Raw genomic sequence first — 20,196 nt, 5'->3', positions numbered from 1 at the left:
ACGTGAGTTTGCTTTGTTGACTGGTGATTTTTGCTTGAATAATCTGATCAACAGGACGTCGAGGAAGCCTTCCGTTTCTAGTAGGCCAGCTCTTTAGCATGACATGTTGACACCCGGTTAAACGTTTATTAGTACCGATGGTGATGTGGCGTGTCTATTCTTACTTACTTGATACTCTGAGTCTGACTGGAGAACAACTTGGGCGCAGTTCGGTCACTGTGCCTCTCAGCATCAACATATTTTCCAATGATTTTCATTAGCGGGTTCAGAACCCATGATATTAGGCAATCAGACAAAATACATGCATCTGCACAAATTCGATGGCTACCCCTCAGGTGTCATTGCAGCAGATCCAGCAGCCAGTCCTAGCTTGATAGAGGGGATAGTAAGTTGGATCGCATTGAAGGTCATCGGAGTAGCAAAAATCCACGCAGGATTCACTGACAGCCTTCACCCCGGCGGTGGCGGCAGCAAGGATAGCGAGGTAGGTGAACTGGATCTTCATGGTATCTAGTATATGCGTCAGTGATGACCCTCGATGCCAGGAAACTACTACCCACGATCAAATTTTGTGATTGTGTGGTGTACGCGATGGTGTTATGGCACGTCCAGGAAGAGCTAAATTCGAAATGGATGTAATGGTCAAGTTGCACAAGTCTTTAGGTCTCAGGATTACTCACTGCAATGAGTCGATTGTCTCTGAGGATTTTGGGACTCGACAACATTCAATTTATATGATAACGGATTACGAGGCGCCAGCACTATGAAATGACGCAGATTTGAAAGACTTCGCTCGGCTCCAAAATATGGGCACCCTGTGACATGCCATCATAACCAAAAACCTTTTCAAGGTGAGGATCAATGACCTGGCGCCTGGCGCCAGCGCTATGAAACAATGCAGATGGGTTATAGTAATAGAGCGTATTTGCAACGACAAGTTTACATGCAGGTGTGGAGCCTGTAACCTGCAAACAACGTCGGGATGTGAAATTTTTACTTGCATATGCCGTATGTTGACGTACGTTGACGCTAGGTAAACATGAGACGAAACCTTGAATTAGTACATCGAATCCGTACTGACCTTAAGGGAAAGAGGGGTGTCTACGATGCAATGAACCATATGTGTAGGCGTACGTAAGCCACCAGGCTTACACTGATACATTGTACTATCAGGACTACTAGTCATACTATATAACTCCAAAGTTCAGAATTCCATAGACTCTCCCTATCGCCCTTCTTGACAGACAACTTGAATAGCACTAGACTAGTAAATTTGAACGAAAGTCTGTCAAGCCAAGCCAAGTACTTGCTGTTGATCATGTTGTCGACCTGTAGATGCTATAGATTTCTGAAGTTAAAGTGGGAGGGTGGAAGCGCACAACTACTAGCACAACGAAGTGCTCGGGTCTTCGATTCTTAACATGAGTACAGCTTGCGCGTTATCATATTACGGATTGGCGGTGCATGCCATCATGTTCCTGCAGGCTGCAGTACTATGAGCACTTTTAAGGAGGTTGCTCATGCCCAATTTGGCGATGGGATACTCCGCGAGATCGCTGACAAGATGCCCAGCGCGCAGGACATGAATTTTCCTGGTCCTCGATCAGGTTCAACGAGGAGTCGCCGTAAACTCAAATAAATTAGTCTCTTGCTTGGCCGTCTCGACGGACGCCGTCCATACAACCGAGCACGTCGCGAGCGGCGACGAACCAACTCCGACCGAACGAGATGAGGCAAGCCATGATCAAACCGATATAGGAAGGTGTCTGATTTGAGTAACTGCATGTTTTGTCAAGTGTTCAACAAAACAAGCCCTTGTTCAGTTTCGACTGCAATCCTTGCAGCTGACATGCATTGTGTCCAACATATGAGATTTTTGGTGTTCAGGCTTCAAGTTACACCAAGCCTGAAACGCATGTAGTACTTCATTCGCCCATATGTCGCGCATTTGAGTCAGTATCGTATCAAGTGCCTGATATGTTCCTCTATTCAACGGTCCGCGATGTTCAAGCAGCTGTCCAGAAGCCATATTTATCGACTCGGCAGTGAACTACGTATCGTGCCATCAACCACAGCACCAATGTGAAAGCAGAAACATGACTCACTGCCGCGACATGCCATTCGGCTGCCAGCTAATTACCTGGACCGGCATAATCACAGTATAAATCGAAACCATATTAGTATCACAAGGCATGAATGGTTAGTCATGAGATTCAATCCTGGATGTAAAGGAAGAACACAGGTAAGGTGAAAGCAGCAATCACTGCCAGTGGTGCAAGCCGCGTATTACTAACCGCACTGTCACCACTGACAGACATAGATGTTGTCAAAGCAGCAACAACGGCGAGGAGGAAGGAGAGGCGCATTATTTGTGAGGTGATATGGGATCTGCCAAGGGGGATCAGATCTCGAATCATAACTCTGATGTGGGGAGGCACGGTAGGAAGACGACTTGCTTTTATATCCTCATCATAGTACCGAGGGCAAACTTAGGTACATACACGGTTGCACAAATTCACATCGATACCATTCATGCCAGATCGGAAACGAAAACACGATGTCCTCAACGAGCCTGAAACAAAACGTGACGAGTCAGCTCGCTGCGGAGGAAGGGAACAAAGCGAAAAACTTGAGAGATATGATGGATGGCGGATCACGTGGGTAAAACCTCAAAACTTGAAAGTCAGCGCTCCAGCACACTCATATACATTCAGATTGGTGCCGGTGAGGCCTGGGGGGATGCTTTTAAATTCGCAAACTTTGGCGCACGCCGTAAACTTATAAGTTAGACCACAAGTCTTTCACGTGCATTCCGCTTTTGGTCAAGGGCGGCGGGGCCAAACATATGTAAATACTCTCCTCCTCGTCTCTGGCATTGGCGCCAGTCAGCTGTACGTTGTCGAGGCCTTGTTCGTCTTTCGATTCCTAAGGCCTGAGAGAGATCTAGCAACATCGCCAATACTTGATCTTACCCCGCTGGTGTTTCCTCGCGACGTTACAGGACTCCGGCAGTTGCTCCGCATCGCCAGCAACTAGCGCGTTCTTCCACTTCTGTCACCCACGACACGTGTCTCCTTCGTTTGTCGCAGAGAGCTGAAATACAACTTTTCTGTACGTTTTCTCATAATCATACGATCGTCTTTCTGTAAACCTGTTTCAGCTTGCGAGCTCAAAGCTCTATTACCTTTCGAGCCCCAGCACCTTGGGCTTCTCCGTCCATTTCTTCTGGGATGACTGTCTCCCATCGAAAGCGACAACACCAACCTGATGAAATACAAAGTACGTGGTTTCTTCCACCTCTTCCAGCCGTATTTTCTGCTTCAATGATCAAAAGCCGTTCTCACGCTTAATTTACGTAAACGCACTGTCCAGCTGTAAACGAGCCGGGCTTGCAGATTCAATGTGATTGCTGCCAATGCGACTTGACGCATTCCGCTCGTATCAAGTGCGCTGATCCTGTCTGTGAGCCGGGAGATGGTGTGGATATCTGCCCCGCTTGCTTTTGCGCTGGCAAAGAGTTCGCCAAGCATAAACCAGGTCACGCATACCGCGTTATCGTACGACATATTCACGTTCGGTGCACGTTCCGGTGTTGACTGGCATGTTAGGAACTTCACTCATATCCAATTTTCTCTGCTGACTGGGGGGCAGATGAGTAAGTTACCAATGCCTTCGTCATTGCTTTCGTCTGAATCGTATCTACAGGGAGCTCTTACTTGTTGAGGGAATATCTCAGGAAGGCCTTGGAAACTGGCAGATGATCGCAGAACATATTGGAACTCGCACCAAAGGAAGATGTTGAAGAACATTACAACAGCATATATGTTGATTCCCCCGATTGGCCACTTCCTGTACGTCTATGGTTCAAGTTTGCACCTTCAAAAAATGACACGTGTTACAGCGAATGGACTGTCGAATTCAATATTGAGCCAGAGGCATTCCAGGCTCGCAAACGCAGACGAATGTCAACCATGACCACTTCTTTGCCTCCCCCGCCCAAGGTAGCCCCAACCTCCGCCCCTGGGGTACATGAAATTGCCACTTTCCTCCCTGGTAGGCTCGAGTTCGAACACGAGCTCGACAATGAAGCGGAGGATCTTGTGAAAGACCTCGAATTTGGAATTTGTCATGCATGGGGCGGTGACCAAATAGTGGAAGATGAAAACGACTGCGGATGTTCGCGCAAGGGCACGTATGCATGAGGAGCGCAAAACCGCTGATGGTTCCAGGAACAGCAGTCAGCCACCCATCAATGGTGTCAATGGTATCCTGAATGGCAACGGACATCTCCCAATGAACGGTGATTCGCGCGTCAAGTCCGAAGAACCGTCTGGCGAGCAGCAGGGTTCAACGGAGGACGACGCAAATGCAGAAGAAGCAACGCTACCTCCTCCATATGAGACGGAAGATTCACTCGCCTTCAAGCTATCTCTGATGGAGATGTACAATCAGCGCGTTGATAAGCGACGGGAATCCAAAGCTATCATGTATGAACGAGGTCTCTTGGAATACAAGAAGGTATGTCGTCGCATATGTACGCACTATAGACTGACTTCTTTTTGAAGATGCAAGCCGCCGAAAAGAAGCGCCCGAAGGAAGAGAAGGACATCGTTCAGCGGCTTCGACCATTTGCTCGACTTCAGACTGCCGAGGATTTCGAAGTTTTTGCCGCTGATATTCTCTGTAAGGACTTCTTGCATTTGTGGTGGATAGACGCTAATGATGTTGCTGCAATAGACTGAAGCCATGTTAAGGAAGAGAATAAAAGAATTGCAGGATTATCGACGAATGGGACTTACTACTCCTGCGGACATTGATAAATTTGAACTCGACTCCATTCGGCGGGTAAGAAATGCACCGCAACTGGTTTGTCAAGTATGTACAACTCACCTGTACGGTAGACTCAAGCAAAAGCAAATTTGTCTCGCGATTATTATTCTTCGGAACGTCTGGCGCAGCTCCGTGCTGGAGGCAGCGCGAGTATGTCATTTCTTCATACCTTCAATGTATCTCCTTTACCGACATTGTTTTAGGAGAATCGGAAGGTCGCAAAAGTCACGAGAGAGACTCGACTCCAAAAATCGGGACACCCGGTGGAACAGGTCCTCCAAACCGCAGACCACGTTCGTTTTTATTTCTATTCAAGTTTATCGCACAATAGCTCACCTTGCCATCCAGCCGCCCCTCTCAATCTTGCTAATAGTCCATCTTTGCACTTGCTTACTCCAGCCGAGCAGACCCTCTGCTCGCAGCTCCGAATCTTACCCAAACCATATCTTGTCATCAAGGAAACCCTTGTCCGAGAGTACGCTCGTCGTGGAGGCAAGCTTCGTCGCAGGGAAGCGCGGGATCTCGTCAAGATTGACGTAAACAAGACGAGTCGAGTTTGGGATTTTTTGGTGCAAGCCGGTTTCCTCAAAATTACACCCTGACCCGCCGCTTGCTACTCCTCATGATACCTCGTATGTCTATGTCTGTTCTCCTTAGCTAGACACTGACACATTTTCCTAGCATGAACGGCATCTCCCATACAGCACTAAGCGTATCTCCATCCAAGGAGACATCACGTATTTCACCACATCCTCCTGCAACAGGGGCTCCTTCCATCAGTCAAAACGGATTTGGTCACAGACCAATACCCACGCCACCCAGTCTATCTGCCCCGCTGTGGCCTTGAAGTTGATGTCCATGCTATCTCCATCCCGTTGTTTGCTTCATCAAGTGTACCATAGCACTCGCATACATTGTTTACCTTCATGCAACTTATGGATTCATTTATTGAGGCGAAAACCCTCCAGAACAAGGTTGTGCGATCAGGTCATCAATTAGACTGCCGCCGGCCAAGGGATCATATTGTTTCTCCATGTCAACAAATCTCCAGACAAAAGAAGTTTTCCTTACCAAAACAAGAGACCAGATCCAACAAGCAGCAAGGAACCATCCAGTATAAAGTCAAAGAAATTTGAATTCATAGTAACTAGACAATATCATGATTCATGTACAAGTAGAAATCCATCAGACAGACGCTCAGCTCGCTGGCTCCGCTTCACTAAACTGCAAGCAGTCGCGCAAAGGACAAAACCAAACGTCCTCGAAACCCCGCATAAAAGCGAAGGCCATGTTCTCTGTCGAACGAGAGAGCGCAATTGTCATCCAGTGGATTTGAAGGATGTGGCATGTGTAAACATGCGAGACTCGAGTTAGTTTCTATAAAATAGATCCTAGCTGAGTATGTTCTAAGGATTCATTATCTTGGCTGTCAGCTTTATATAACTTTTCCACCTGGCCCGTGCGCGACTCTCTCACGGCTCGCTTATCGATTCAATTCAGTTCATTGTTTTGCAAGTTATATTCGTTTCAATGCTTCGCGCTAGGCTATGACCAGGCCGTTCACAGATGGCCTGATTATGGACGATCAACGCCGCTCACTTGAATATCCCTAGAATCTAAGACTCTGCGGCAATCCGTAATCATCATTTTTCTTTTACTGTTACCATTTTCGGTCCCGCCATTCTTCTGGTCTGACGAGGGTGGCACCGTGAGACTGCTCGCGACAGAGAACTCGAATGGTACTAATGGATTGAACGAAAGTTTGTCGAGCCAAGTCGTACTTACTGTCGATCTCGTTGTCGAAGCTGGCGAATGGCTATAGATTTTCAAGTTAAAGTGGGCGATGCAAGCGCGCGCCTACTAGCACAACCAATTTTTCGGGTCTCCAATTGTCAATGTGAGTACAGCCCGCGCGTTATCATATCATTGATTGGCAATGCATGCCATCATGTCCCTACAGTACTATGAGCACCTTTCTTAAAGAAACCACGGCAGAGTCTCCCCTAGCCAGACCAATCGATGGAAGACAGTCGTTCCTTTGTATTAAGACGGCGGAGTGTCTTTCGATCCTCGCAAAGGAGTTCAATACTCGTGCTCAATTTGGCGATGAGATACTTCACGCTGGCAAGACGTACGTTCAATGCGCAGGACACGAAGGGCCTGGTTCTTGGTCGCTCAAATTGAAATCAGTCTCTTGTTTGGCCAGATTCTCGATGGATGCTGGGCAAACAACCGAGGAATCACAAGCGGCAGCGAGAGGAGGCAAGCCACGGTCAAACCGAGGAAGGTGTCTGATTTGATTGACCGCATGTTTTGTCGAGACAAATCAAAAAGTTGCTGGTCTGAACCTTGAAGACCAAAAACCTCATAGGTCGGACATAATGTATGCAGTCAGCTGAAAGAATTGCAGTCGAACCTGAGCAACTGCTTGATTTGTTGATCACTTGACAAGATACGGATTCGTTCAAATCGGTTCAAATCAGACGCCTTCCTGTATCAGTTTGACTACAGTGGAGTGCAGATGGAGCAAGCGCACAACTACTGGCACAACCACTGGCAAGTGCTCGGGTCTTATCACCTTTACGAACCTACCACGCCAGAGTGTGTTTCTATCCTCGCAAAGGAATTTGGACATGCCCAATTTGGCGATGAGATACTCCGCGAGATCGCTGAGGAGACACGCACACGAAAGGCCCAAAGTTTCTCCGAGTTCTCGGTCAGGTTCAGCGAGAAGTCGCCGCGAACAGTTCTAAAAATCAGACTTTTGCCGGGCCATCTCGACGAACGCTGTGCACGGCGACGAACTAACTCAGACACCCCACTTTCACTTGAGAAATCTGTGGCATCTGCAAGTCGACGACGTGATCGACAGTGCTTGACTTGGCTCAACAGATTTTCGTTCGGTCCATCGACATTTATTGGTACTATTCAAGTTGTCCGTCACAAAGGGCGGACGAGAGGTCTACTATGGAATCCCGAACTTTGGGTTATTTGATGTTCAAGTTTTGCGCCGGTCATTTAGCATGTTGATTGCTTGATATTCAGCTAACGGAGCGTAGATCAATCATATATCTTGGACCATATCATGAAACGAGTTGATTATATTGGGTAATTTGACGATGAACTACGTATTACTTCATCAAGCACGGTACCAAAGCAAAAGCAGAAACATGACTCACATCACGACCTGTCACTCAAGCTTCCAGCTCATCAAGAATCATGCAGGTTGGCAGGATGGATAGTAAGGCTTTTAGCGTTGCAAGGCGCAAATGGTGAATCATGAGACTGGATCCTGGATGCAAAGCTACTCATACTCACAGTTAATGCACAGCTAAGGCCGTGACAGCAATCACTGTCCTTGGTGCAAGTCCAGTACTGCTCCTCGCATGCAGTGACAGACACAGACGCTATCAAAGCAGTAGCAACAGCGAGGAAGGAGAAACGCATTATTTGTGCGAGGTGATATGAGATCGGAATAATGACTCTGAGGGTGGGGGACACGGTAGGAAGACAACTTGCTTTTATGTCCTATCAATTAATTCGGCAGAATGGTCAGGCCTATGGATAGGGGGGGATGGAGTATCGGGTCGCTGGCTGTCGACGGATAAACAAATACCATTTTGAAATACAGCCTAAGTGATGAAGGTATCATTGATGTATGCGACGTACCGTAGGTCTTCGCTTCTTGGTCCGGGTGGCCTTTGTACTCAAGAAGCACTATCGGAAGCTGCCACTGCTCAACTGTCAGAAAGTCTTACCACCGGCGGGGATAGTCAATAATGTATTTGCTGCGATTGCTCCTCAAGTAGCGATGATCTTTACTGCCTCCGAATCGCTGGCGGCAACTCTCGATTGGATATGACGCTGTAAACTCCACTTTAATAAAGTTGCGCGATATGACGGTCGAGTGTGGGATACAACTGCCGAGTGCGCGACACAACCTGAGAGTGCCTGGGTAATATTACGAGTGTGTGTGTCCCGAAAAGTATCATCCTGTATGTGAGATACAATGTGTAAAGCTAAAAATAATATTAGGGTAGGGTATCCGTATGGTAGGAGTGATGTTGGCGTTGTATCTGCTACGCGGTGTGACGATCGGCAGCAGCAATTGTTATAGTTCATCGCACAAAGCTTCGATGATGCGCTAATGATATCGCAGTGGTGGTCCAGGAGCGTGGCGGTAGCCAGCAAGCGACAGAGAATGTAGCAGCTTTGTGATCAGTGGCGACGGCGAAAGTAAGATGTGCGGGTGAGGAAATCATCAATAGGAGAAAATGTGGAAACATCCTGGCTAAAGGAGCACAGACCTCTCGAGTTGTGATGGGGTAATATGATCTCGCACGACATTGGAACCGCTTGCTACTGCCGCTGACGGTGAAGTCACAGTGCGTCCCCTAAGTGAAAAGCAACTGAACCATCGGTTCGGTTCATAGGTTGACGACCCATAGGAATGGCTGAAAAGTAAAATTACAATGGGAGTTGGTGCCAGAGTGGAAATGTTCCGAAGGGGAAAGCCGCCTCGGAGCGTTTGTTTGGATCTAACGCTTTTGCCAAACAAACCGGCGAGGACTGAACTGCACGTGACCATAAATATTTATTGATAGTCATTGTCAGGACTGAGGAGTCAGACTGATATCACATCCTTTCTGCCTGGTACAATATTAATCACCTAGGTAATTTGCTTGCTCTCTTTCGGACTCAGGACGCGGAGTACTTATCTCATCGCCAAATAGGGCATGACCAAACTCCTTTACGAGGATAGAAACATACTCTGCCATGGGTTCATAAAGGTGCTCCGAGTCATAGCAATGCAGGGACATGATGTTGATTTTCTTGTGCCCTAGATGACAACGTGCAAGCTGTACTCGTATTAATAGTGGAAGAATTGAGCACTTGGTTGTGTCAGTATTTGTGCGCTTGCTCCGTCTGCACTGCACTCCCCACTTTCACTTGAGAATTCTGTATATCTGCAAGTCGACGACGTGATCGACAGTACTTAACAGACTTTCTTTTGGTTCATCGACATTTATTAGTACTATTCAAGTTGTCTGTCACAAAGGGCAACCGGGAGGGTCTAAATTCTGAACTCTGGATTAAGTATTTGATGTTCAAGTTCTGCACTGGTCATTTGGCGTGTTGATTGCTTGGTATTCAGCTAACGGGGCGTGGATCAATCATATATCTTGGAGCATATCAAATTGATCATATTGGGTAAATTGACGACGAACTACGTATTACTTCATCAAGCACGACACCAAAGAGAAAGCAGAAACATGACTCACATCACGACCTGTCACTCAAGCTTTCAGCTCATCAAGAATCATTTATAATCACAGGATGAATAGTAAGACTTTTAGCGTTGCAAGGCGTAAATGGTGAATCATGAGACCGGATCCTGGATGCAAAGCTACTCATACTCACAGTTGATACACAGCTAAGACCGTGGCAGCAATCACTGTCCTTGGTGCAAGTCCAGTACCGCTTCTCGCATGCAGTGACAGACATAGATGCTATCAAAGCAGTAACGACAGCGAGGAAGGAGAAACGCATTATTTGTGCGAGGTGATATGAGATCGGAATAATGACTCTGAGTGTGGGGGACACGGTAGGAAGACAGCTTGCTTTTATGTCCTGTCAATTAATTCGGCAGAATGGTTAGGCCTGGGGATATAAGGGGATAGAGTATTGGGTCGCTGGCTGTCGACGGACAAACAAATACCATTTTGAAATACAGCCTAAGTGATGAAGATATCATTGATGTATGCGACGTACCGTAGGTCTTCGCTTCTTGTTCCGGGTGGCCTTTGCACTCAAGAAGCACTATCGTAAGCTACCGCCGCTCAATTGTCAGAAAGTCGTACCCCCCGCGGGCATAGTCAATAATGTAATTGCTGCAATTGCTCCTTAAGTAACGATGATCTTTACTGCCTCCGAATCGCTGGGGGCAGCTCTCGACCGGGCAGAACGTTTAAAAACATCTCCATCCCGTTATTTTCTTCATGAAGTAGCATTCGTACCATAGCACTCGGATACATTATTACCCGCATGCAATTTGTGGATTCATCATTGAGGTCCAGAACCAGGTTGGGCGATAAGATCCTCGATTAGACTGCGGTCGACCGGGATATCAGCTTTACGCAAGTAACCATCGTTCCTACACACACGTCAGCGAATCTCCAGACGAAAGAAGTTTTGCTCACCAGAACTGATGACGGGCCCAGATACAGAGGCGTTAGAGACGATCCTCTTAGGATATCGTGCACTCACCTTGGAGTAATGTCTATCACCAGAGTCGCACCTAGGAAAACAGTGAGTTGCAATTGTTCCACGGGTTTCTCCGGGAATCTACAGGATCGTGACAAGTATTTGACCTTCCCGACAGCCTTTTTTCTTTGCGAATTTGATGCATGCCATCAATTTGCGGACGCTGCTGGAGACCAGAAATAGGCCATCATTCTGAACGAGGTATCGAAACATGGCGACCGCTTCAACGTCAGTTATCCTTTGTCATCGATGAGCTTCCATTCAAATACAAGGTCAGACTTGACGCACCGGAATGCGTCATCTATAATCGGGAGTGCAAGGTCGATATTGTTCGTCATGCGGTTGATTCCTCTACAGAGATAAGTCAGATGGGAATTACAAATGATATTTGTATACGCACACCCCTTCGACTACTATGTCAACTTGATGCCTTCGTTTGGTGCCTTCAGTTCCCTGCGGTCGTACATTACGCCGTGCTTGACCTGAAGGTGCATGAAATATTGTCAGGCAGCCAGCAAAGACAGGCTTCGACCTTGTTATAGAGACCACTGCCTTCTGGGTCCGCTAGGACAACCTGGACCTCGTCATCCATCGATTTGAGAAATCGCCCAGTGCCTGCGATCGTTCCACCGGTCCCTGCAATCATAGTATTGGAAAAGCAAGACAGCTAAAATGTAACCGGTGGGCACCTGCTCCAGATACCATCGACGTGACCATTGGTTTGGCGCCAGATTTCTGGGCCAGTCCCGTCGTGATGGGCTTCATAATTATTACGATTCTGTGCGTTTTTAAGTCTTAGTCTCCCGTTCATCTATCAAAGTAAACACCTCAAATTTATCGGCAAAGAAGCCCCTCGGCTTGCTCAGCAGGTCCTCATCCAGCGGGTCGTCGACGGTGCCTTCTGTGTGGATATGCGAGGAAGTAGTTGTCCCCACCACAAATGGAGAACCTGTTTGAAGCTCGTGGCTGATATGGGCGTCGTCCAAGCTTTTCACTATATCTGACCATCCAAATTTGATGGCTGCTCGCCTAGCGATATTCTGTTCGCGAAGTTTATAAGTGAATATCATTTCGTCATTTTACTCAAAAAGAGATTGCTCACCACATACTGCGATTATCGTGACGAACATGGTAAATAAAAATTGAGTGACCACGATATGAGATCGCACCTGTTCTTTCTCGACGATGCTCGCGGGACGAATACGCTGGACATCAGCTCCAAGGGCTTGCAGCGCATTCACCTTCTCCTGGGCCACATCGTCCGGCATGATATTTGCTAAGAAATGTGAGATGGGTCAGAAAGCTCGATGAAATTGCCCACTTGTATCATATCCCCTGCAACATCATGCTATGGACACATTCTGGCACTAGAACTAGGATCGCTTACCTTGCTTTTGCTATCGTTGCTATCGAGATACCAACAGTGCCTTCAAAGATGCGGGAGCAGTGTGATGGTGCAACAAACCTTGCCGCTCTGCATCCTCGATGATTTCATGTCACAAAACAATGAGATCCAGGTCGATTGCTGCGCAAAGAACTTGCTACGCAGGGCAACTCGGTCCTTGACACTCCCTTAGGGATTCACAAACTACAGATGGCCAAATGTTGGAGACCTTGAAGGGGAAGGTTCTGGCTCGAAACTCACCTCCGCTTTTCCAAGAATCTCGACTCCCAAAGCATCACTCAACGAACCAAAGGGGTATGTATTTCCTGGACGCGAGTCGTTCAAACTTTCATTTTCTATCCAAAGAACGCTCAAATGATCGAATCACACACCTATCACAGTCCAGCGACTCCATGCAGAACCTCATCACTTGTCAGCTCAATCGGCCGAAACTCGAACTGCTCCTGCGAGAGGCTTTGACATCGATGTTACAAACAAGGTAAATCCTATAAGAATGCCGCAGGTGATACTATCTTTGGCCCAGAGTTGCAAAATGGCCCAGAGTTGCAAAATGCGATGTAGCACACTCATCTTTCGCTCATTTTCTTTGCACAATGATTCTGAAGGATGATCGATGCATAGCTCACTGTCTGTATTTTTTATTTCACAAAAAATGGACGGGAAGTGCTTGCGGGAGTAAAACACTGCTCAGAAAGTGTACTTTCCACGCCAATCCGTCACAGGGAAGCCATCGCATCGACCAAAAAAAATCAAGAATTTTACGCATGACTCCTCATTACCTTCTAACACTGCTCTAATTTTTTCCGACACAAAAACCGAGCTGTGTTGTGCGACACAAATGTTGTACTGTCGAGACACAGGGCGTGACAGGGGGAGTGATTTGGTGGTCGGAGTCATCAAGCTCCGCTCGGCATCCAACGCCCTACTCCATTCGATCAACACTTGACGGCGTCGGAGAGTAAAAACGGCAGTGTGACACAGTGTGACCTGATCAATTCTGTGCAGGTGAGAAATTTTGCAACTCTGTGCTCAAACACCGTTCACGCCGGCTTCTCTCTGGCAACGTAGCCTCAACAAAATTTGCAAATGTGTTTTACATAACGCTGAAGCCTGAACTGAATCCTACGTCCCCCTGTTGTCGCCGTTTTTAAATGTTGTGTTGTTGTTGAGCTATCACGCGAACATCGAAAAGTTTTGCAACTCTGGGCCAGAGATAGTATGACAAACAGTCGTATTGGAAAACCAGGAATGTAAAGCCGACTCAAAAAGTTTCATGGAATGAGTAAAGTATGAATTGAACAAGGTTAAGTGACTGGCATCAATGTGCCGATCATGATGCTAGACCACGGACATGTATCATTATGTTCCCTTGAGCAGCACTGGAATCCAATCAGCAGCAAACGACATCAAGACACAGGCGTAACTAGCCTTCACAAGTTTGCATAAAGTCAAAGGAACTTATATTCATCACAACTAGATAAAATAGTGTACAAATAGAAATCCATCAGACAGACGCTCAACTCGCTGGCTCCGCTTCACTAAACTGCAAGCAGTCGCGCAAAGGACAAAACCAAACGTCCTCGAAACCTCGCATAAACGCGAAGGCCATGTTCTCTGTCGAACGAGAGAGCGCAATTGTCATCCAGTGGATTTGAAGGATGTGGCATGTGTAAACATGCGAGACTCGAGTTAGTTTCTATAAAATAGATCCTAGCTGAGTATGTTCTAAGGATTCATTATCTTGGCTGTCAGCTTTATATAACTTTTCGACTTGGCCCGTGCGCGACTCTCTCACGGCTCGCTTATTGATTCAATTCTGTTCACTATTTTGCAAGCTATATTCCTCAACGCTTCGCGCTAGGCTATGGCCAAGCCATTCGAATTCACAGATGGCCCCATCGATGAACGAATCATAATATTGTCAGTACGTACTGTACACTCGTGTGCATACCCCGCTCACTTGAATGTCCCTAGACTCTGCGGCAATTCGTAATCATTTTTTCTTTTGCTATCCCAGTGATTTTCCGTAGCCCGTCTCGCCATCCTTATTCAATTATTGTCTGACGAGGGTAGCACCGTGATCTGGCTAATTATGTGGCAGATGAGCAGCCGATCGGAGCCACCGGGTGACTGACCACCAATATTTCGTTCGTGGGCGCACCTCATTTTTAGAGCATCTTCATAACGGGAAGAATAACCTTATGATGGGGGTTTTCTATCAAATGAAACCGAATTATGAGGTTATTCTTTTCATAACGCATCTCTACATAATCTGTTTCAGCCTTGCCTGAGTTCACCCGACAGAAATAGAAACAGGGACGTATTTCCCTTGCCATCGTCCCGTCCCCCCTTTGGTTAGTATGTAATGTTTTGCTCCGGCCAAGTATCACCTCCCCTCTAATGACCGTCGTGTGATCTTTCCTTCTGTTCCATGTCTTCAGCTACCGTTAGATGTTACCATTACTTTCGGCGGCGGATCGTTCTGTTTGCGTGGCACGGTTTAACAAAATGCGGCCATCGATATGATACGCACGACCTTCGGTATTTCCTCGAGTCGGGGACCTATCTCCGCTGTGGCAGAGATCATCGGTAAATTTCATCGGGGTAAGATCTTTATTTCTACGCACACCGGCTGTACTCTAATATTTTCGGTGGAGCTTGCAGGGATCAGTGTTTTTAAAAATTTTGTGATCAAGGTTTTTGACTGAGATTTGCCACGTCCCACAGCTGTGAATATTCAGCTCATCACAAACGTTTATGAGCGCGGAATAAAGGTTCAAGTCAGTCAGTCAGTCAAGAATCAAGATCTGCATGCAACTGCCGCTGGGAGTATTTCCTTGTTGAGCGTGTCATACAAGTTCCTTTCACACGTGGTTGTACGATATGCGTCTCAGGTTCCCTTCTTCCATGGCCAACACTATTCAACAGCAAAAGCACTTTCTGTCGTTTCCATACTACGCTGTGGTCGGCGCTTCCACAGACCAGTCAAAGTTCGGCACGAAGGTAGTCCTGGTTTTAAGTTCTGTCATAGAGATTACAATATAGTCCATAGGTTCTGCAATGGTACATCCAGCGGAACAAACCAGTAACCCCAGTCCACCCATCGAATGACGAGTTGGAGGGCATAAAGACCATACGGTCCCTGATTGACCTTCCGAAGCCAACCGAGACGTCGGTGAGTATAATAACGTCCGCTAAGGTCAGTAGTATGTTGCCACGGTTGCAAGTTCGCAACTGAATATGTGCCCGATAAGATCACTATCGATCTGCTCAAGCAAATCAAGGAACTTTCGATTCCCGCTGTCTGGTGCCAGCCAGGAGCAACTGATGTTGCTTGCGTGCAGTACATCAAAGACAACGGGATGTCTGACCGTGTACTTTTCGAAGGAGAGTGTATACTAAGAGATGGTGACGGGGTCTTGCAGGCAATGTTGTAAGATGGACTGATCCGCTGATAATTCTGCAGAGTATGGTGATGAATAAATATTGTTTTATCCTCCCATCATGTTGTGGCTCTCTCGAAACACTGGGAGATGCGATGATCGGCAAATTTGCAACCGCGAATGTATATTGCTACTGCTCCGAACTTCGCGATTCGCGATTCGCGACAGGTTTCGATTTTGATTTGTCCAGGATGGCGGAAAAGCTATAAGAAGTCGTCATCACTATTACAATCCCCCAGAATCTCCCTCAGCATCCCGAGTTCCTCGTCATGCTATCCATCTTCGTTGTGCCTCTTCTCGCCCTATCCGCGGTAAGCGCGAGCACACCCGCCGCTCGCTCCACTACACCCATCGTAGCAACTTGGTATGCCGGCTGGCACGCCACCGAAGGATTCCCGCTCTCTTCAGTTAGCTGGGAGAAGTACAACACGATCTACTACTCATTTGCGTAAGTTGTCTGTATAAATTTTGATGGGGTTGGTTGACGCGATGATGTCTCTTAGAGAGACCACTCCAAACGTCACCGGTCTGACCCTCAACGGCTCTAATGGCGATTTGCTCCCTCAGTTCGTCTCTGAAGCCCATGCACATGTGAGCAATGGAAATTTTATCGCTTCTACAATTGATGTCTAAGGCATGCGCAGGGTGTTGAGGCCCACGTCGCTGTCGGAGGATGGACTGGGGGTCTTTGGTTCTCCTCTAACCTTGCCACCGCTGAAAACCGGACAGCATTTGTTCAGACCGTGGCGGAGTTTGCTTTCAATTACGACCTCGACGGCATCCAGTTCGAGTAGGTTGATTCTTGGAACTTCGATCTCATGCGCTGATCTCAGTTGTCCTTGATTTCCAACAGCTGGGAGTACCCAAACCATCAGGGAATCGGTTGCAACATCGTCAGCGAGAATGACACGGCAAATCTCCTCGCATTCCTCGAGGAGCTCCGCCTGAACCCAGTGGGGGCAAATCTCACCCTCTCGGCCGCCGTAGCTCTATCACCATTCTATGACGCTACCGGAAGTCCCTCTACTGACGTCACTGGGTTTGCCAAGGTCCTCGATTACATCTCTGTGATGAATTATGACGTTTGGGGTTCTTGGTCCTCGACTGTCGGGGCCAACGCGCCATTGAACGACACATGCGCTTCGTTCGCGAACCAACAGGGCTCTGCCGTTTCTGCAGTCAAGGCTTGGACAGATGCAGGGATGCCTACCAACCAGATCGTGCTCGGTGTTCCTTCCTACAGTCACTCGTTTAGCGTCCCTCCCTCTGATGCCTTCGTGTCCGGCAAGAAGACGCTCGCAGCATACCCCGCTTTCAACGGCTCGAATCAGCCCTTGGGTGATGCATGGGATGCCACAGGTGGTTTAGATGTCTGTGGCGTGTACGAGGGCTCGGGTGGCACTTTCAACTTCTGGGGCCTCATTGACGGCGGTTTCCTCACCGAAAAAGGCAAGCCTGCTGAGGGCATTTACTACAGATATGACGAGTGCAGTCAGACGGTAAATAGAGTTTTACACCCCGAAGGAGGAGTGCTTATTTTATTGCTTTACAGCCGTATGTGTACAATGAAACCTCACAAGTTATGGTTTCCTTCGACAACACCAAGTCATTTGCTGCCAAGGGCGAATTCATTAAAGAAGCCGGGCTGCGCGGTTTCTCGATGTGGGAGGCGGGTGGTGATTACAACGATATGCTCCTTGACTCTATCATCGATGCCATGGGGCGTTAGATAGGTCGTCATTGATACACTCATTCCAGCTGCTTTGATACACTCCTTGATTTTACACACTCGTTCCAGGTGTTTTGACACACTCCTTCCACTGTTTATATACACTCCTTCCAGCTTCTAAAATGTCGTACTTCTATAGAATTTACCTATCTAATCATAGATTACCCTTCGCTGTAAACCCGTTGACATCCGCTCCTACTAGTATCTTTCCTTCTGCCCAATGCTGAATGAGAACACCCGCGATTGCAGTCGACGAAGGGATCCTGAAGGGCAGCTCGTTGTTGCTATTAACTTCTGCGCCCGACTGGGTGTTGTTGGTCGCGGGCTTGTTGTCAGGACCATCTTGAATCTCCGCGAGCTTCTTGTAGTCACGGCGAGAGAAGTTAGTCCCACTAGGATGTCTCAAGACAGCAAGAACTTCCTCTCTGGTGTACCACCGAGCATCTAAGGCAGATCCGTAAATCCTACTACACGATTAACGTTTCAAAAGAAGACAACTGACCTTCAAGTTCGTTATCCAAATCAGTACGGATCGGGGCAGAAGAATCAGCAGTCGCATAAAAGCCGACCATTAAGTTGGCTGGATACGGCTAAGATTTTGGAGTTGAGATGTTGGGGTTCTGCGACGTGGAGACACGTACCCAAGGCTGTCCAGAGTGATATCGGATATTCCAGACCTTCACTCCAGCCTCCTCCCACATCTCCCGCTTTACGGCGTCCTCGAAGGACTCGCCTGGCTCAATGAAGCCAGCAAGCGCAGAGTAGAACTTTACAGGGAATTTTTTCTGGTGCAGGTCACGTCAGATAAGACAGTTTGTATTGAAGATGTACGCGAACACGAACATTTCTCCCGAGAAGGATTTTCTCCCCTGATTCATCAATGGCGGCCATGATTACGACGGGATCCGTCCGAGGATGAGCAAAATTATGCAGCCCTTGCCTTCATGTCCTATTAGTGATTGTTTCCGACGCAGTATTTGAACGAACCCAGAGGGACAAGGTTTCTTGTCCGCGTTGTCGGCCCAGGGAAGTAGAGACGTACAAGCGAGCTTCCAGCCGGCCCACAAGGAATATACGGGTGAACCGCACGCAGGACAGAACTGGATCATTGTATTTCAGCACATGGCTCCCATTCCGCATATACTAATACATGCCTTGTTCCTTTGGTTCCAATCTACCATGCTCCGAGCCTCCGCAAAGATCCCTGCGGTATATACATCAAGGCTTGACATCGCCGCACGTGGCTCCAAAAAAGCAAGCGTCGAGCCATCCTTTGCAAGCTCGGTGTTCTCTATGACTTCATTAATCTTATTCTCATCAAGGTCCACAACATCCACAGAGAAGTAAGGAGTTCCTTTAAGTTTCTCGACAGCAGCATGGGGATCTTTGAAGTCGGAAGACGGAAGAGCACTGCCTGAAGCTTCCGCCTCTTCCAAGCCCAGGAAGACTATTGGTGGCCCTCGAACTCGGGCAGCCTCAAGAACGGGTACATCGGGTGCGCAGTGCTCTCCTTCCTGCTCGCATTGCCCAAAGAACGGCTCTGCGCCGAGCAAGGGCTTAACGTCGTCGGTGCTCAATAACGCTAGACTTCGTGTCTGTGTGCCAGGATGAGAAGCGATAAGCGGCTGACCCCCATTGAATAAGATCCACCTCGTCGTAGGTGAAACAACGACTGCATTGAGGAATGAATGAGATGTCCTCAGCCATGATAGACGATTGAGTGGTGATCCCCCAAGGAAATTGGTAAATCTGGGAAACAGAGTTGATCAGAGCGGCCCGTATGTAGATCATTACACTGACGCTTCGCCCATCCTGAAGTTAATGGTGCGTAGTGCTTGGAAGGCTATGATTGCAAATAGAAAAATGGCTCCTTCTAGAGTCTATGCACGAGTTCTGCCAGCGTGCTCACTGATTAGCGCAGTGAGGTGGGACAGTCAGACGGGTTTGACGCGGGCCGTTGATCTATTTTTGCTTCCGGCGGGTGCTACGGAATCGGAGACACCTCAAGGACACAACGCTGTGACTCGGACCAAAATTTCGACAGACCATAATATCAATACCTTGTCATTTTTGTGGTACTAGCGTCAGTTTACCCCGCATTTCATCACTCCATTCCTCGGAACTAAGCTAGTGGCCGCCCATAACAATCATATGGAGCCTTTCGTAGGTTCTATTCGGGCTTTTGCAACTGCGAGCACGTGGATTAACTTGTAGTCCTTTGTGTCTATATACTGGAACATTTGAAGGTGCTTGGCGATCACATCTTCTTTCTTCACAGCTCACGCATATGTTCCGGCGAAGAAGATGCATCGATGAAGTTTCGCAATGTCCATTGATCTTCCCATACTTGGGTCACAATGGATGAGAGTGACTTACCACCGGATTGGAGGTGATTTTCGAAGTAGAGTGCTTCTTCTCCGCGCTTCCCGTGCCTCCTATGAACCGGTTTATCATAGCCCAATGACTTCACAAAGCTTCGTGGCTGACACTCCAATCAGAACGAAGAAACAGTGCCTTGTTGGCTG

General features: G+C 47.7%; 7 protein-coding genes across 7 annotated transcripts; 4 read left to right on the top strand and 3 right to left on the bottom strand.

Moving 5' to 3' along the window:
- Positions 1-324: 324 nt before the first annotated feature.
- Positions 325-2,366, bottom strand: EDB91DRAFT_1266244 (uncharacterized protein; the record flags this gene model as incomplete). Its single annotated transcript, XM_041324503.1, has 12 exons — positions 325-369; positions 446-510; positions 681-815; positions 867-885; positions 944-965; positions 1,023-1,051; positions 1,082-1,153; positions 1,189-1,329; positions 1,711-1,779; positions 1,850-2,050; positions 2,106-2,132; positions 2,295-2,366. 12 exons carry the CDS (start codon positions 2,364-2,366, stop codon positions 325-327), a joined length of 897 nt encoding a protein of 298 aa, XP_041170829.1.
- Positions 2,367-2,796: 430 nt separating this feature from the next.
- EDB91DRAFT_1168993 (uncharacterized protein) lies at positions 2,797-5,800 on the top strand. Its single transcript, XM_041320128.1, has 15 exons — positions 2,797-3,111; positions 3,161-3,279; positions 3,373-3,557; positions 3,609-3,655; positions 3,706-3,718; positions 3,792-3,862; positions 3,902-4,192; positions 4,230-4,518; positions 4,566-4,683; positions 4,745-4,845; positions 4,902-4,980; positions 5,034-5,123; positions 5,179-5,384; positions 5,407-5,462; positions 5,512-5,800. Exons 2-15 carry the CDS (start codon positions 3,231-3,233, stop codon positions 5,675-5,677), a joined length of 1,761 nt encoding a protein of 586 aa, XP_041170828.1. The 5' UTR covers positions 2,797-3,111; positions 3,161-3,230; the 3' UTR covers positions 5,678-5,800.
- A 1,396-nt stretch (positions 5,801-7,196) lies between these two features.
- Positions 7,197-7,954, top strand: EDB91DRAFT_96360 (uncharacterized protein). Its single transcript, XM_041328806.1, has one exon. The coding sequence runs from the start codon at positions 7,352-7,354 to the stop codon at positions 7,823-7,825; it is 474 nt and encodes a 157-aa protein (XP_041170827.1). The 5' UTR covers positions 7,197-7,351; the 3' UTR covers positions 7,826-7,954.
- A 2,939-nt stretch (positions 7,955-10,893) lies between these two features.
- EDB91DRAFT_1239875 (PALP-domain-containing protein) lies at positions 10,894-13,069 on the bottom strand (the record flags this gene model as incomplete). Its single annotated transcript, XM_041321918.1, has 17 exons — positions 10,894-10,984; positions 11,031-11,035; positions 11,098-11,128; positions 11,180-11,332; positions 11,383-11,445; positions 11,495-11,524; positions 11,560-11,576; positions 11,627-11,730; positions 11,797-11,872; positions 11,922-12,134; positions 12,197-12,202; positions 12,264-12,370; positions 12,556-12,655; positions 12,680-12,682; positions 12,740-12,776; positions 12,878-12,942; positions 12,971-13,069. 17 exons carry the CDS (start codon positions 13,067-13,069, stop codon positions 10,894-10,896), a joined length of 1,200 nt encoding a protein of 399 aa, XP_041170826.1.
- Positions 13,070-15,158: 2,089 nt separating this feature from the next.
- Positions 15,159-16,000, top strand: EDB91DRAFT_1168958 (CoA binding domain-containing protein). Its single transcript, XM_041320127.1, has 3 exons — positions 15,159-15,502; positions 15,552-15,698; positions 15,754-16,000. Exons 1-3 carry the CDS (start codon positions 15,383-15,385, stop codon positions 15,934-15,936), a joined length of 450 nt encoding a protein of 149 aa, XP_041170825.1. The 5' UTR covers positions 15,159-15,382; the 3' UTR covers positions 15,937-16,000.
- A 211-nt stretch (positions 16,001-16,211) lies between these two features.
- Positions 16,212-17,689, top strand: EDB91DRAFT_1229653 (glycoside hydrolase family 18 protein; the record flags this gene model as incomplete). Its single annotated transcript, XM_041321042.1, has 5 exons — positions 16,212-16,390; positions 16,446-16,533; positions 16,587-16,732; positions 16,796-17,441; positions 17,495-17,689. 5 exons carry the CDS (start codon positions 16,212-16,214, stop codon positions 17,669-17,671), a joined length of 1,236 nt encoding a protein of 411 aa, XP_041170824.1. The 3' UTR covers positions 17,672-17,689.
- EDB91DRAFT_1266219 (NUDIX hydrolase domain-like protein) lies at positions 17,508-19,482 on the bottom strand (the record flags this gene model as incomplete). Its single annotated transcript, XM_041324502.1, has 7 exons — positions 17,508-18,115; positions 18,174-18,261; positions 18,313-18,456; positions 18,515-18,611; positions 18,659-18,771; positions 18,850-19,420; positions 19,472-19,482. The coding sequence occupies 7 exons, from the start codon at positions 19,480-19,482 to the stop codon at positions 17,826-17,828; spliced, it is 1,314 nt and encodes a 437-aa protein (XP_041170823.1). The 3' UTR covers positions 17,508-17,825.
- Positions 19,483-20,196: the final 714 nt, after the last annotated feature.

The sequence above is a fragment of the Suillus paluster genome (genome assembly GCF_016628075.1).
Source record: "Suillus paluster strain FC165 chromosome Unknown EDB91scaffold_119, whole genome shotgun sequence".
Taxonomy (NCBI): domain Eukaryota; kingdom Fungi; phylum Basidiomycota; class Agaricomycetes; order Boletales; family Suillaceae; genus Suillus; species Suillus paluster.
The sequence above is the reverse complement of the archived record's forward strand: the minus strand, read 5'-3'. Positions and strand labels throughout refer to the sequence as shown.

What these genes read in the sequence shown, in the direction of transcription:
- EDB91DRAFT_1168958 (XM_041320127.1), top strand. Translation starts at nt 15,383, where the DNA reads ATGCGTCTCAGGTTCCCTTCTTCCATGGCCAACACTATTCAACAGCAA. An exon ending in AGTCAAAGTTCGGCACGAAG is followed by an intron (nt 15,503 to 15,551) that starts GTAGTCCTGGTT and finishes TATAGTCCATAG; the next exon opens with GTTCTGCAATGGTACATCCA. An exon ending in GTATAATAACGTCCGCTAAG is followed by an intron (nt 15,699 to 15,753) that starts GTCAGTAGTATG and finishes GTGCCCGATAAG; the next exon opens with ATCACTATCGATCTGCTCAA.
- EDB91DRAFT_1168993 (XM_041320128.1), top strand. Translation starts at nt 3,231, where the DNA reads ATGACTGTCTCCCATCGAAAGCGACAACACCAACCTGATGAAATACAA. An exon ending in CCAACCTGATGAAATACAAA is followed by an intron (nt 3,280 to 3,372) that starts GTACGTGGTTTC and finishes CGCACTGTCCAG; the next exon opens with CTGTAAACGAGCCGGGCTTG. An exon ending in CCACTTCCTGTACGTCTATG is followed by an intron (nt 3,863 to 3,901) that starts GTTCAAGTTTGC and finishes CACGTGTTACAG; the next exon opens with CGAATGGACTGTCGAATTCA.
- EDB91DRAFT_96360 (XM_041328806.1), top strand. Translation starts at nt 7,352, where the DNA reads ATGGAGCAAGCGCACAACTACTGGCACAACCACTGGCAAGTGCTCGGG.